Source organism: Eleutherodactylus coqui, chromosome 5 (assembly GCF_035609145.1).
Source record: "Eleutherodactylus coqui strain aEleCoq1 chromosome 5, aEleCoq1.hap1, whole genome shotgun sequence".
Taxonomy (NCBI): domain Eukaryota; kingdom Metazoa; phylum Chordata; class Amphibia; order Anura; family Eleutherodactylidae; genus Eleutherodactylus; species Eleutherodactylus coqui.
This window is the reverse complement of record NC_089841.1, coordinates 243,040,078-243,057,207: the sequence shown is the minus strand read 5'-3', so window position 1 is coordinate 243,057,207 and position 17,130 is coordinate 243,040,078. Positions and strand designations below refer to the sequence as shown.

Genomic DNA, 17,130 nt, shown 5'->3' with positions numbered 1-17,130 from the left:
TTCCCTACTGTGCATGGGCAAGACCCCAGCCGAGCCGGCATTACTTCACCCGCTGGTGCGTGCCAGTGAGCACACATGGGCACAGCTGATAGCGTGCCGGTGCGCGGCAGACACAGCGGGGGGCAACTGAGCAGCTCAGTGGTGCAAGTGCTCACCAGTAATAATGGGCTCCTCTTCTAGAAATCAATACACGAGGTCGGAGCACACTGCTCTGTATGGCAGTATACAGCGCCTGCTCGGCTTTAACCTCTTCAGCCAAATGAAAAGGAAAAATGTATCCTGCGAAAACACAATGACCACTCACTGTCATAGAACGGGAAAGACCATTTCTGCTTCTCTGCCTTATTAAGATGCATTCAAATTATCAAGCAGTAGAGCGGCAGACAGTGTCTGTGGTTCCATATGATGGCGCTATAGGCACTTCCATAAGGAATACAACTGTAATAAAGGATGCCATGTAAGGGCGGTTTCACAACTGCGCTTGAGAGTTCTGATTTCCTGCTACATTCAGAGAGCAGGAAGGGGGAATCTTCCTTATGGCGGAACCGAACAGCGTTGAATGGACCCCATTGACTATAATGGAGTCAGTTTGCTTTACGCTCAGCTGCGCGGCTTTTAGCAGGACAAAAACCGCTGCGCGCTTTCTACCAGATGTGACCCCCCCCCCCCCCCCGACACGTCCCAGTCTTTATTACATACTTTGCAGAAGTCTACAGACTTTTACTGTTCATACAAATTCCGTTTCTAAAGTGCCACACAACTCCGTAATAAAGCCATGTGGACAAGTGCCGACACATGCGATCCTCCTGGTGAGGCCAAGAGCAGTGGCCACGGCCCAAACCCTCACCGATTTCCCACAAACCAGTGCAGTTCTGCATGACTTTTTGCAGACAGCTGTTAACTTGCAGTACACAGAATAGCAGTGACTTACTTCAGGGACAGGGAGTAGTCGTGCTTGCTGGTCTGACTGTTCCTTACAAGATAGCTGCACTCTTTGCACAACCTAAGCAAGTTCTCCGCATCTGTCCGGCTGATGGCTCCATGGTACCAACTAAAAACACACAAAAAAATTGTTATAAGTAACAATACAAAAAAAAATAATCATATTTTCCAAAAAGCCTATTACTACATTCTCACAGAGGTAAAACCGTGTGAGAACTGTCGTTTACTACTGGTCATATGAATGCAGTAAAAAAGGACAACTCCAGCGACAACACATTTTTCCATCCCTGCTGCCCAGCAGCTGACTGCCTGTCACACTCGGAATGTCTCCGGTGTATATTGGGCACTTCCACTGCCTCTTGTCTGTAATTAACCAGAGCCAGCATGGGTTTGTAACAAACAAGTCATGCCAGATGAATCTAATTTCCTTCTATGACAGAATCACCTACTGGATTGATCAGGGAGATGTGGTAGATGTAGTATATCCTGACCTTCGTAAAGCATCTGACAAAGTATCTCCTACCATACTTATTGAAAAAATGACCAAATATGGGATTGACAAGGTAACTGTTAGGTGGATTCACAGCTGGCTGAGTGATCGTACTCAGAGGGGTCATAAATGGCTGCACATCCAAGTGGAGGAATGTGTCAGGTGGAGTACCCCAAGGCTCTGTCCTAGGCCCAGTGACATTTTTAGAACCGATCTGGAGGAGGGAACTGAGGGGAAACTGATCAAATTTGCTGATGACACAAAGCTAAAAGGGATAGCTAACTCTAGGAAAAGCTTACACAGTGGGCGGCGACCAACAGAAGGGTATTTAATAAGGAGAAATGCAAAGTCCTACATCTGGGCAAGAAAAATGGGGGGGGGGGGGGGGGGGAAAATCACATACAGAATGGGAGGAATTGGAAAAGTAGCAACACATGTGAAAAAGACTTGGGTATACTAATAGATCATAGACTGAACATGAGTCAACAATGTGATGCAGCAGCCAAAAAGGAAAACACAATTCTGTGATGTATTACGAGAAGCATAGAGTCTAGATCACGAGAGGTCATTATCCCCCTCTACTCTTCCTTAGTCAGACCTCATCTGGAATACTGTGTTCAGTTCTGGGCACACCACTTTATAAAAAGATATAGACAAACTAGAGCAAGTTCAGAGAAGAGTTACCAAGATGGTGAGCGGTCTGCAAATCATGTCCTATGAGGAATGGTTAAAGGATCTGGGAAGGTTTACGTTGCAAAAAAGAAGGCTGAGAGGAGACTTAACAGTGGTCTACAAATATCTGAAGGGCTGTCACAGTGCAGAGGGATCAGCCCTATTCTCATCTGCACAAGGGAAAACTAGAAGCAATGGGATGAAATTGAAAGGGAGGAGACACAGATTTGATGTTAGACAGGGAGGGTGATCAATGAGTGGAACAGTTTACCACGGGAGGTGGCGAGTCCTTCAATGGAAATGTTCAAAGAAAGGCTAGACAAATATCTGCCTGGAATGATTTAGTGATCCTGCACTGAGCAGGGGGTTGAACCCGATGACCCTTCCAACTCAGACATTCCGATCATAGAATGGTAGTCTTCCTCTAAAGAGCTTATGTGGTAGAGTCCACGGTATTAGTGCAATATGTCTCCACCGTCAGTATGGGTGGAGCCATACTGAGTTACAGTCATCGCCCTGGTAATGCCCAAAAGCTTTGGATTGTCTCCGTTCCCCATCTGTCAGCAGTGAGTGCAGAGAGGAGCAGGAGCTTTCGAGCGGTACGTGTTAGTCGGCAAGTGCAGCGTGGCTGGAGGAGCTGTGCGAGTAGGAGCAGCCGCAGCGCTGGAGGTGCTTCCAGGAATTGGCCGGCTAGGAGCAGCCGCATTGGGACTGCCAGAAGCACTTACAGAAGCTGGGCGGCTAGCAGCAGGATTGCTGGAGGGAGCTGGGTGGCCATAAGCCGCAGCAGGAGTGGCCGCGGCGGGACTGATGGAGCCGCATCCAGTGGTATGTGTTTGTGCCCGGCAGCGACGCAAGGTGATTGAGGAGGTGGCCAGCTAGCTGCCTAGGGGCGCCAGGCTGCAGCTTGTGCAGAGCCGGCGGCGACCCAGTGGTGTACGTTGGACGTAGCGGCAGGACCTGGAGCTCAGCAGCTAACGAGGGTTAGTGGCAAGTGATATATGTCTCGCGGGCAGCCAATCGTAGCTGGGGCATTCTATAGGTCTCAGGCAGCCAATCCGCAGCTGTGAACATTCCCTTTAACTGAGGCCAGCCAACCCACATCTCCACCCATTCCTCTGGTGGAGACATATTACACCAATAGCAGGGTCCACCACAGGAGTTATGCTGTATGGAAAAACTAGTCGGAACTGAAAATCACATGACATTTCAGGAGTAAGAGGCCAGGAGTTCAAGGTCATACTAGCTGATATATATACTGGGGACTAGCTACATAATGAACAAAAGGAATTTAATTGGGGTGGCTCTTTAAGGAATGAGTTAAAATGCTAGTTGACATTTTACAGATGTAGCAACCACTGTATTAGTGTGCCAAATGATTAACTTATGTAGCCATAGATATAACTACCGGCGAGCTGCGCAAATTGCAAAATACACGTTTTAGAAGTGCTGCATTACAGAACTAGAACACTGGCTGGGCTCCGTAGCACGCTACGTGTGATTACACATAACACCGTTACCAGTGCCAATATGCTGCCAAGCCCAGGCTGCTTCTCTTTAGTAAATGATTTTGAAGGGGGAAAAAAAAAATGAAATAGTAAGACGTGCCAAGACATAAGGACTCTACAAAACAAAAAAAAAAAAAATTTACATGAAGTACATTTTTGACCAACTGAACAATTTATGCACCAATGACTACTTTACTGCTGACATTTCTCTGAAGCGCTCACATTTGTTTCTCCAGTGCTACATTTGGGTCCACTCGTTCTCCCAGGATACCGCAGAGTTCGGGACTGCCATGTTTTATAGGTTTAAAGCCGCCTCCAGGGGCTCGAAGCTGTCTGCGCCTGTCACTGGATGGCGATGGCGAGGACTGTCTTTTCTCACCTCCATTAAACTGGGCTGTAAAAGATTAAAAAAAGGGTGAATATAACCACTCACTAATGTAGACGTCTACAAAGCCCCAGCACAGATCCTCTAGAGCGCCACCGCCTATAGGTACCCGCGTACGGCACTAATGATCAGGGGGAGCTCGTTTCCTGCCCCATAGATTACAATGCGATGGTAGAGAAGGAAGTCTTTCCCATTCAGCATTATATCAGTGCCCAACAGCCTCCCAAGGTCTAGAGTCTGGAAACTGGCCGAGCGCCACGGCTCGAAGGTTCACAGAAAACAAAAGCTCTTGGCTAATTATTAGTCTGAACTTTTACGGAAAGAACTTTAGCCAATAAGTTGTGACAAGTCCCCCCGATGTGACAAGTATTTTAGCAGCGTGCATTGTACGCAATTTTTATAATCTAAATAGGGCCTCAGCATTGCCAATATACTATTCAGAAAAACACAAGTCATTAGAAAAAGTGCAAAGAAGTGTTCACATAAACTTGGTGATTAAATGACTATATAAATCAAATCACAACTAAATACATTGTCAGTGGAGTGATAAATCAGTGGATCCCAACAAACCAACCTTCCACTATACAAATGACCAACATGTGCACAATCATTGGCTCTAGGCTTCCACCTCCTACATGGCCATCGGCCGCCATCACACAGAGCAACAAGACTTGTCCTACAAGGGCAGTGTGGCACAGATTAGGCATGTCTGCCTCACCCGGTCCCACGTAGGAAGAGTCACCCATGAAACCACTGTGGTAATGGAACGCTGAGCAGAAAGTGTCACTTCAGCCCCTCGGAATTAGTTGGCTGGAACAGACGGGAAATTCTGCAACAAAACCTGTATTTAGACACGCGGGTTTTGGTGCAGATCTCCGTGACCGATTCCGCTGCGGCCAAATTCCTGCTCGTGCGAAAGGACCCTCATGCTCTGAAATGTGTAGTTAATAAAATAGTTACGTCAGTTACACAGACTCTGGAATACGAGGATTAACAGTTTCTGCATTACAAGGTACAAAAATGTGAAAAGGAGTAATATTTCATAAGATCTGAAGAGCCCAGTTCTGTAAAGCCGTTGGCGCGGGCTCAGAGAGCGTTGGCTTCCAACACGCTGGTGTGGCCCATTGGTACGGGCGCACCGGTTTAGATACAAGAAACCCGTGAGAAAGCACCAGTTGGAGGAAGAACAAGCTGGCTTCATATAGCGCAGGAGTAACGCTGCTGCAGCCAATGGGAGGAGGAGAGTTTAATTCATTCTTAATAAGTATATTAGTTGGGCATGCCAGGAGCTATAGAACTGGTAATAAATCCTGCCCAGGCAAGGGGTGCAAGACACCATTCCATATCACTGCCTATACATCCAATTAGTTCACATGCGACACATCAGGACACGCGGACGCTTTATCACGCCATACCGTTGCTTAGAGCCCCACAGGCCCGATCCTAAGACTGGTACGACCTTTACACAACCTGCATCCCTCCAGAAGGTATAAACCTTCTCCAGGGAGTATTAGAGCATCAACAGCCCATTCTGCATTGGTTTCCTCTTGGTCCACAAGCCAGCTCCTCTGGTCCAGCAGTGTAGTTATAAGACCGATCCTTTCCTGGACTTTAATACAACTACTGATACTGTGTGTTCTTCATGTTTGCATTGTTGTGCTTCCATTCTTAAGGGGAGGTTTTTATTTTTGTACCGTGTTCCAACAGATTATTCTATAACTATACACCCCTCCCCCCTCATTCCAAAAAAATATTGGGACACTGTAAAATATAGGTAAATGTAAAGAGAAAAAGAAAACCATGATTTGGAAATCTCATATAAGCCCATGTTTTATTCATAATGGAACATATCAGAAGATGAAAGTTGGATATTTTCTAATTTAAAACAAAAAAGTTAAATCATTTACAAATAGATGGCAGCAACACATCTCAAAAAAGTTAGGCAGGGTTAGCAAAAGGCTGGAAAAGTATTACTAATAAAAAAAAAAATAGCTGGAAGGTCAATAACAACCGGTATGGTTCTGTGATGCAAATCACTGCATGGGCTCAGGAATACTTCTAGAAATCATTGTCTGTGAACACAGTTCGCCGTGTAATCAACAAACGCAAAATAAGGCTGTATCATGTAAAGAAGCCATATAGCAACAATCCAGAAACGCCGGCGTCTTCTCTGGGCCAAAGATCATTGAAAATGGACTGAGGAAAGAGGGAAAACTGTTCTGTGCTCAGATGAATCAAAATTTAAAAACTTTTGGAAGCCACAGACTGTGTCCTGCAGACTCAAGAGGAGAGAGAGCATTCTAGCTTATCAGCACACCATTCAAAATCCTCCATCTCAGATGGTATAGGGTTACATTAGTGCCTAGGGCATGGGCAGCTTACACATCCTGAAAAGATACTATCAATGCTGAGCAGCTTTTGAAATGCTACGGTACTCTCATCCAGACATCTTTCAGGGAAGCCCTCGCATATTTCAGCAAAACAATGCTAAACTCCATACTGCATCCATCACAACAGTGGAGCTTCACAGAAGAAGAGTCCGGGGGTGAACCGGCCGTCCACCAATAGGAAACAAAAACATCTGGCAAAGACGACCGAGGACTGCTGAGCAGTGGGAATCCTCCAGACAGGAACGAACACTCCAGCAATTGGTCTCCTCCCTTCACAGACATTTACTGACTGTTGTAAAAAGAAAGGAATGCTACACAGTAGTAAATATGGTTCTCTCGGGCATCAGCCATAAACGAGCGTGCTCGCTCATCTCTAGTTCTCACTTTATCAACTCTAAGAGAACAGCAGCCTTATAGAATTACATTTTCTGTAGCGCCAACATACTCTGCAGCACTTTACATAGAGTAGTCTTCTTAAGGAGGAGGAGTAGATAAATCGGTGGTATCAAACGCTGCAGAGATCCAGAAGAATCAGTCGTCGCCATTCGATTTAGCCATAAGATTACATTTAGGTCTTTATATTCAGGGAGGGGAAACATTAATACAACTGTGAAATGTTAATTTGGCTTTGTTATGGCCTTTACTACACTGATACCTGGAGACAATGCTATATGTAGCGGAGGGGCAGACCGTGCTGTCCTTGGAGAGGGGGCTATCCAGGCCGTCCTCAGGTTGGCGGAGTAGCAAGAACCTGTGCAAGACAACCCTGCATGAGGGAACCACGACATCAGACAAGCAGCTGTAGAATTGGCCAAATGTCCCAGAAAGAGCAAGAAGGAAAGCAAATACCAAGTATTTCTGTCCTGGATGGCAAAACTGGGCATTGCAATCTTCTATACGCACCATTGTTTTACGTTTAAGTAAAAGGTGCCGCCAGACCTCAACATAGGATACCGCATCACGGCCTATACTCTAATAAGATGCAAGATGATCTCCGCTCATAAACCGGACTTAAGACATCCGCTCCTTTCATTAGGCTCGCTGTATCTCCTAATTCACTTTATGAGGTCTGTGTTTACTAATCTCTCGATTTAATATATCTGGCAAACTGGCTTCTTCCTGTAAAAGTATGTATATCATTACACATGTAGACTATGTAATGAGCGATGGCCCCCCGGGAGAGGCGCAGGCGCATTACTCAATGCCGGCGCTGTACGGTAATTACACAATTATTAAGAATACTGGGATATTAAGAATGAATACATTTACTCTTAATGATTTCATGTCGGTATCTAAAAGGCTTGCAACCTAAAAATAAGCCCCTACGGGAACATTTTATATACCGTTTCTTTGAGAAACTAAATGCATTAAAGTCAAAAACTGGAGCTTTCAAATTTTTATTTACTTTTTTTATATTATTATTAGATAAGCCGATGAATAATTTATTGGAAGTGCTGTGTGTGCGAGGTTAGCGCTCCACGGTTAGAGGCATTATCATCTACATGTCTCAGGGGACTATGGCCCCGTATCTCCAGTGCCGGACAGATATCAACTCTGTTCAGGCATGTTAATCACTAGCCAATGTCTAACCAGTCACTTAAGTCTACTCTCCATAGGAATGCAGGTAATCCGGTCCCTCATTCGCTCCGGCTCCCAGTGGATACCACATTCTAATTTCTCTGTATCACACATGCTTCGGTTAATTGGGCCGTCTGTAGGCTTTGGGATGTAGGACGGCAATCATGGAACCGTGGGAGAACATAATAAGGTAGGGTAATATGGCAAGTGCTACATGCACCAGCATGCAGTGGATAACCGTGGCCATTATCGATCTTCGGGAAGAAGTAGTTGGTGCACCGTCGGCCGTTACCATTCATTCATGCAGCGGTATAATACTAATGTTTATTTCTCCTGAAGTTAACCGCGCTGTGTTGCTCCTTCTGCCGGTGTCCTGTCCATCAGTACACATCTGGCCCATCCATATCCAACTTCAATTTACATGACACCAGGGGGCGCAGGACTAAATTGACCACAATGATGAGCAATCTGCAGCCTGCCATAACCGTACATGTGCCACCGGCGGCATCCTCTAAAGCTGCCATCCAACAAAGCGGTGGAATGGTAGTATAAGACTCCAACATAATGGTTTCTAATGCATCTACTCTTTAATGGATGGCAACCATCATCCATATTTGATTACCTCCTCAAATTGTTATTTGAGCCCAGTTTCTTGATCAAGTGATTGCCTCTGTGAAACAGGCATTTTAACAGTCGCTTGTCAAGCGATTCATTCTATTAAATGGACATTTGTGTGGTTCACAGTCAGCCAATTCTGTCTGAAAGCTACAAAATCGTGACGATATCGCAGCTGTGTTTCTGCGATTTTGTAGTCAGTGATGTGTTTTTCTTACAAAAAAAATTAAAATAAATTGCGCACTAGCTTCGCTGTGGCTGGCGATAAACTTGTGCGATTTTGTCAGGAGAAGTCTAAACCCTCCCCCTAAAATAAGCCCTAGCCGAATTCCCTGAAAAAAAAAAGGGAATACTTACCTAAAAGGCTCGGTCCGAGTCCTTCTGCTGCTTTGCCAGGCACCCTGCAGTCTGTTCACTCACAGAAAATCACCTCGTTTGCGGGATTCAAAAATCTCACCTCTAGAAAGCGATTGCTCCGATTGGCTTAGTAGAGCTGGATGAACCAATCAATGCACCATTGTGAGGGCTGTGATTGGATGAGCAGAGTTTGAAGAACCAATCATTTTGTGGAGGCAGGATTTATAAATTGGCCAATCAATGCCACGGCTCAGCCAATTCATAAATCTCGCCTCCACAACGTGATTGGTTCATTCAGCTCTGCATTGATTGGCTGAGCAGTGTTTAAAGAACCAATCGGAGCCCTCGCATTGGTTTATTTGAGTGTTGCATTCATTGGTTTATCCAGAGCTATTCAGCCAATCAGAGCCATCGCTTCCAGGAGGTGGAATTTTTGAATCCCCTAACCAGGAAGTGATCTTCCGTGGGCAAACGAGGGGTTCAGGACGCTCGCGGAGCTCCAGACAGCAGTAGGAGGACCTGGACCGAGCCGAATGCTACCAAGTCTTATTTTAGGGGTAGGGAAACGCATCATATCGCACAAAAATCGCTAGTTTGTGAGATGCGATTAACAAGGAGGCTCCATATGGGCTACACAACATCGCAAGTTGCGGCAGTATAGAGAATGCCACAATTTTTTTCTCTCTCGCAACATCGCATCAGACAAAACATTGCTAATGTGAAGGAACCCATGGGAAAGCAGTTTTGTCACCTGTGTGAAAGCGTCCTGAGAATGAGGGAAAAAAATAATCGTCTGTGCAAGTCATGGCTGCAATTCTTTAGGGGCGTAGAATACGAACTACGTGATTAAAATATCTAGTCAGAAGGGGTTTGGAAGATAGAATAAATAAATCAAATTTAATAAAAAAAAATTTCAGAGTCTGTACAACACGTCTGATATGAGAGGTCATACATGAGGGAAGAGATAAACGTCAATGTTACAGGCGAAGGTGACATCTATATATTGTACCACCCCGAGTCGTGGGAGATTCCACGGGCCGATCATCCAGATTAAAATGTGTTTTCATAAAGTTTAAAGCATGTAAATTATAATTTGGCGTTGTTATTGAAATCTCCAACTAGTATGATGGACACTTGTGTGTCGACCATCATGTAGTCTCAGAGTAAGCCATCACCCCCCGAAAGGCATTTCCAAATCAGAGATGTGACGCTCGGCCGCCTTAATTTTGAGACGCTTCCGATAAGCCTTTTGACGTTCAGTATTGGTGATGTTAGACTTTTGGTAATTCTCACGAGCCGCTCTATTCTTCCTAATGGGTTTTCGATAAATGGCTTCAAAAACGTATTAGCCGTATTTCGAGGCATGTTGTGAAAGAAATGTTACACCCATCACACCACAATCTTCTGAAATGTTCATGATCTGCTTTTTTACTGCACACTTGTAGAACCTGGAGACAAATGAAATGACAGCTCACACGATGCGACAACACAACGGTGTCCAGAACTACACTAATTTATGTAGCTGCACGGCTCGGTGATTTTAGTACCCCAAGATGGCGGCCCTTTTGGGTGGCTCAGACGGCGGCATACTGAAGTCAGACCCTCGATACTTTACAATGAGATATTAAACACTGCCGTCGTATAATCGGTCTAGAAATTTTGATTTTAGGATTTAGGTTTTTGTAACGCTCACCGGCCCAAGTGCGGTTCACGAACTATAGACCTATTGTACGTCAAAACTAGATCTGTGAATGGCAGAATGTCTTTTAGGTCGTCAGTGGAGAAGTGTGGACTGTGCGTTAGCCATGGTGATGTACTGATGGAAGCTGCAGCCTTAGCCTTGCCATAGAGTAGGGTTTCTAAAGGACTTCTTGCTCATGGTTGGTTTGTGAAGGTCGTTTGAAGGACATAGATGCACTATAGATGCTTAATGCATTGGCACAAATCGCTGCCAAATATTGTACTGCCCCACGCCCCAGCAGATGAGGGCACCATGATATCTCCAGAATGGCAGTAGTCAGGAAAGTCGAAAGCCTTTTTTTTTCTCTTGGCGTTCCAGGAGAAAACTCCGGAAGCACTTCCTATATGGTTAGCACACAAAGTAGTGTCAGGAGTTAAGTGGCCGATTGTGAAACGATTGCGAACACTTTGATTTAATGTGGTCATAAGAGACTCGGCAATTCGAGGCTTTACAAAGGCAACGGAGATGTTTAGCGCCCAACACCCAGCGCTCCTTGAGAGAAGGATTGAGGAGTCGGTGGAAAGTTTGTAGGAGAGGATTAGATTTAATTATATCTGTTTCCAACTGCATGGAAAGGTTATTAAAAGCCAATTACCTCCTTTGAATGCAGTGAAGCAAGCGGGGACCATTCCGACGTCCTGCTTGCACTATTTAATACAGAAATTAACTGCATTTTAATTCTTCATGATAACTTAACCTCAAGAGAGAAAACCAGGAGGAGGCGAAGTAGAGAGCAATTTTCTGAGCAACTTAGGAGGAAAGAGATAACACAGCAGGTTCATATAAGCAGGCGGTGCGGGCGGACCTCACCCATTGTCATACTAACAAGGATGCAAGACACCCGAGACCAACGCTTCATTTAATAAAAGGTATTTTCAGCACGGATAGAGGCGCAAATAGAGAAAGATTCAAAATATCATTAATTGATTTAAATCTGTGTCAAGTGGCGTACAAACATCCATCACCGACATGCAAAAGCAGCGGGGGCCACCACCTCCGATGCTGATGGAGACTATGGGGTCCACTCACGGACCAAACCCAGTCTTTGAGATCAAGATGGGCGTTCACAGCTATATGTACGTGAGCCCGAGGAACAAGGGCACAACTCATGGACACCGGCATGTCCGATCTACGTGGATTGGGCAAATTTTGCATGTCCTACTCTTGTCCAACAGAAATCGGTGAGAGTAGAACATGCAGCATATTCATGCGGGAAAAATAGTCCATCTGAAAAGTTGTGCATGTGACTGGTTTCATAATTGGGCCGTCCGTGGAATACAGGAACGCTACACAGCCTGAAACTACAGCGGCGTGAAGCAGCCCTCAAGGACCCATCTAGAAGGGTAGACCTGCCGAAACCAGCGCCGATGGACATTGTAGCATTTCAATAGGTGTTTGTTTAAAAAGTGATGCCCCAAGTAATTAGGTTATCCCCTATCCCAGAGGTCACCCAGCATTTGAGATCTACCATCTTCTAGGATCCCACTGAAATAATTGAGAGCAGTAGAGCACATGTACCACCATTACTCCATCCAGTTGGGGGTCGCTCGGGACTCATGTTTAGTAAGGGCCCCAGTGATCAGACTTACAACAATCACTAAGCTGTTCTCCATCCTGGGGGTAGTGAATAAATTAATTTCATGGGACAACCCCTTAATGCTAAAGGGTGTACATGTACCTCCTGCAGCAGAGTTTCTATGGAGTGGACCCGAGAGCTGAACCAACCCCATACATGGTGGATGTCACCGGTCAGACAGCCGACACCTGCCCACAACAGCCGCAAATTGGAAGCCATTAACCATTTAGCTGCCACAGTAAAAATCAGACTGTGGTATTTAAATGGCCTAACGGTAGGTGGAAGCACCCTCTATCACTTAAACAGGCTGCTGCATGTGCATTCCATAGCTGAACGGCACATCTCACAGTGATGTGATTAGTTGTATAGTAATTAGCACAACTACAGCTCACAGAATTCAATTGAGATTTCAATTATAAAAGTGGTGGTATTCTGCGCTGGGGATTCTACTTTTCTGCTTCATTCAGGAAGCAGGAAAGGGGAATCCCCACAGACAGAACCAAAACCGCGCCAGGCGGTACCCACTGACTAATGGAGGTACACCCGCTTTTTGCCCAGCTGCCCGGTTTTGGGTCAAAAAGTGCTGCATGCAGAGTTTTCTTTTGGTACTTGCAGCCAGATCTGCGACGGAACCACCGACCGGAAACTCCGATGCAGATGTGAAACCGGCAGTAAACAAAATTGATAGAACATGAAAGGTAAAAAAGTATGAAGGAAAATCTATAAATACTGGAAACTGACGACATTATGTCTTAGCCATCTTGCTCCGTTTTGGACAGCCGAGGATATCTCCAAAGCATTGCCAAATCAGACGTCCTCTAATGTGGACCCGGTATAAGGAGGGCTGTCTGGCAGCAAACCCGCCTCAACCACCAGCTTCCATATTTATGAAGCTCTAGAACGACGCACGATGCCAGCCGGCAGGCTTGTAAACAAAGTGCCCGCTGCAGAGATCTCAGCTCTCATTAGAAGCACCAGTCTGTACAGCGAAGTGACAAAGCAGCTGTAGAAAACCTGCGAGGATCAGCCCTTCCCGTCTGCAGCCCTGAGATGGCAGGTGTTTTACATACAAATAGCAGCGAGTTGGGGAATCAGCCCCGGGCGTTTTATTACATAATGGTATAAAAGCTTTTGGATGTAACTTGGCATCCCGCAGCCGTGGGCGAGGAAGGGGCCCGTCGCTGCGGCGCGGCAGCAGACACCGCGAGACAAATACACACAAATGTCAACGTGCGTGCCAATAAGTATCTGTACAATCTGATATGTTATTACTGGGCAGCAAATGAGTTCCAACAGCTAATATATTTACTAAGCACATAATTAGAAATGGTACCTGCACAACAATGCTGCCCGAGTGACTGCCAGCTACTCCATATGCGATTAGCATCCCCAACGCGCTTCCAAGCTGTCAATCACCAACTCCACTGAAAGGGGATTTTATTTAGACTTGCTGGTTATAAAAATTAATATGACCGGGGCGGCACAAATAATTTAAACTGCTGCAGTGAAATAAACCAATTAACGCCGTATATTAGAACACACTTGTACCCTATCCACTAACTACGCCATGTTACAGTGGATTCATGGAAGGAGAGAGTATTTAAAGGCTTTCCCAAACTTCTCTCAACTCCAGTCCTCAGCGCCCCCCAACAGGTCATGTTTTCAGGATATCCTATAGTAAGTACCCCTGTGGCGCTGACTATAATTACATCACCTGTGTAACACTGGGGAAATCCTGACGACCTGACCGGTTGGGGGCTCTGAGGACTGGAGTTGGGAAACGCTGGGCTAGAATATGAAACCATGATGTGGCAGGCTGCAATGCTGAATGTGAAGCCGCTGGACCTGCTGCTTGTTCTGGTTAGGGCCAGATTCATGTGACCGTATTTGGGCACACAACATTTGTGCACGCAATACGCAGTAAATAGAACCTATTCATTTCAATTGGTTCCTTCACAATCACGTATTTTATGTGCGCAAATTCCGTCACCCAAAAATACACACCATGTTCTATTTTTCTGTGCATTTGCACAAGCATATAGAACACATGAATTTCAACATACGGGACTGAAAGTGAAAAACACAGTTGCGTGTGCAAATATGCAACACCCAATGCGCAAAAGAGCAGTACAAATGTACATGCAAGTTTGCATGTGACTATTGCATTGCTCTGCAGAGGCGCCATTTATGGATAATTCTTTGCACGGGGCACAAAGTTACGGCTCCATTGCGTATGCAGCAACGGTCCTATTTTCTGTATTGCATGCGCAGATTTTGTGCACGCAAATACGCCCGTGTGAAGCCGGACGAACACTGCTGATCACTTTGTGAAGAGCGGTTTCCAGGAAATGCGCACAAGAGCGGTTGGGATTAGAAATACTGCAGTTTGAAGAAAACCTAGCAAGAGCAAACCGCCCAAGTGCTCTCCACATTATGTGGGAAGGGCAGTTTTGTGCTATGCATTTTCAACTAAGAAAAATATACATATATTGAATCCCGCACACGTGGATGCATGATATATTTCAGCCACGGTCGGCCAGAGGGCCAATTGGTTTTTGCAAACTCTGACAAAAACCAAACAAATAATGGCTTTCCAGTCTTTTCCCCTTTTGTTAATCCTACTTGTACCCGTGTAAGAAGTAGTACATAAAACATTTGTGCTGTTTGCATAGACGCCAGTGAGCAAACGAGGCAATAATCAATTAACTGTGTGCTTGTAGCCAAGAAGAGGCCTCCCCCCCTCCTCCAGGAATCACCTAATCATGCGGATGACGGGTGACAAGTGTCACTTCTTCCTCCGGGAGCAGCCCTGATTAGAGAACCAGATGCTGAAGTGCGAGGGTCCCAGTGGACGGGATCCTGGGTGGTCTGCTAGACCAATTAAACATACAATATTCTTGTGTGACATTCAGCACCGGGCCGGGTGACAGACACCGAGGGGACGCTTATATGTTCAGCAACTCGGGAAGTTAACCATTTACTTTGAACTTCCCCCAACAGCACAATGTAGGATCACAGACGGCCGACGGCCCAGAGATACAGAAGGTCAGATACCTGCCAGAGCCGGTAAGGCCTTGTTCCATTCCCACGGCTGGTCATACTCGTCCGCGGGCCGGTCGTCATCTTGAGGCAACTTGCTTTCTCGCATTCGCAGGCCAACAAGGCTTTCGGAATCCAACTCCACTCCGTTACATTCTGGCTCATACGGCGTGTCGTACAACTGGATGTTTTTCTGGGTCGGCTTTTGGCTCTCCTGTTTTTGAATATCTATGCAATGAGGAGAGAATACATTTGGTTAGCAGTGCAGTAAGATACGTCTTGTGCATTCAACACGTTAGAACTAATAGTTGTAACATTAAGGGAAAAAAAACCCAAACATATGGGAATTCAAGTCATCCTCCGCAAAAAAAATAAAAATAAAAAAATCGGTAGCACTGCTAAAAGTCGCCCTCTTATTACAGAAAGAGACAGATCTCCCCTTCAGGTCTTCTAGAAGGCTGGAGGACAATCCGTACGGGAGCTGTAATGTATGTAGTAGTTGGCAAAAAGCTTTCCAAAAAGTGAAGAAAAACTAGAAGTAACAGCAGCATAGAAGTTCATAGCAGAATAGCTGCATGTTATATAACGCCGCATCAACTAATTCAGCTCCCGGCCCCCTCATCACACCCAGGAACCCCCCCCTGGTATAAACCAGCGGTAGACACAGCAATTTCTGAAAGTTTGGTTAAATGTAGAGCTTTTCAGTAAGAATGGGTAACGGCGCTGAACCCTACAACAGTGCCGGCTCTATACCGGGAATGATCGGCTATGCAACAAGATTTTCAGAGCATTGAGACAAAATCCATCCACTTGAATGTATACAAAGCAGGGAGGACGTATTTCACCAACTACTAACCTTTTAACCCCTCGATAGCACTTTTTTTTATCCAACCCCACTTTCAATCATATTTTCATTTTGACACCGCTATACGAGGGCCTTTTTTTTACGGGACCAGTTATATTTTCCATTGGTACCACAAAAAAAAAAAATCTTTAAAAAGTGTTTCAATTAGGTAGGGGTGAAAAGAAAAATGTGATACTTAAAGCTTTGTGTACGCTTTGACCCACACAGTCCTTAATGAACACGTCTGGCAAATCCAGCATTACAAAGTTGCAAACTTAAATGCGTTTTCTGGTACTTGTCTTCTGGATAGGTCATTAACAGTTGATCTGTGGTCAGCTTTCACCCCTGCAGTCAGTGCGGACCAATCTGAAAGTCGACCGCTCTGACATCACTGTAGCTGCCTGAGTTAGCGCCTGCATTACCAACCGGGGCCGTTGCAAGGTGGATGGAGCCATCATCTTCAGGCTCTGTCAGCACCAACATAGAGCCCGATAACAGCTGATAGTCATGGTTCCCAAGTGGCGGATTCCCCACCAACAAGTCATCAATTGTTAGCGGTCTGCTTCTTGCAACAAAATGTCTAAGTATTGAATAGTGGCCTGGATTGGTACTGCAGGCTAAGTCAATGAGGTGTATGGGAGCCAGCCTGCAGTACCAACCTGGGCCACTGCACTATGTATGGAGCTGCCCACTTCCTGCAGCAAAAGAACTAGCAGTAGGACGACCCCGTTAAGTACTATAAAACCCCATAAATGTCCTCTAACACGGCTGTTGATCGCCCAAACGGTCCTTCTAGATCATTGCCCTCTGTAGGCCCATTGCTGGGGATTATAACAAACACTTATTGCCAACAGCATAAAACAACTTATTGGCAGCACATCTCCTCAAGTAAACAGTATGGGGGTGAACGACTGGCCATAATGATCAACAGCTTGGCCAAACTTGGAATTACGTGATACAATCTTCAAACGTGAGAATTACCTGCCCCTGTAA

The 17,130-nt window shown here is 45.5% G+C and overlaps 1 protein-coding gene across 2 annotated transcripts in view; it reads right to left on the bottom strand.

The window, feature by feature from the left end:
• SHB (SH2 domain containing adaptor protein B) overlaps positions 1-17,130 on the bottom strand; it is a 118,968-nt gene that overhangs the window by 42,611 nt on the left and 59,227 nt on the right. For both annotated transcript variants that reach the window (XM_066604391.1, XM_066604392.1), the window contains exons 3-5: positions 15,309-15,521; positions 3,835-4,006; positions 932-1,051 (exon numbers count right to left, since the gene is read on the bottom strand). In XM_066604391.1, the coding sequence (XP_066460488.1) occupies positions 932-1,051; positions 3,835-4,006; positions 15,309-15,521 (505 nt within the window). The remainder of the gene's footprint in view (positions 1-931; positions 1,052-3,834; positions 4,007-15,308; positions 15,522-17,130) is intronic.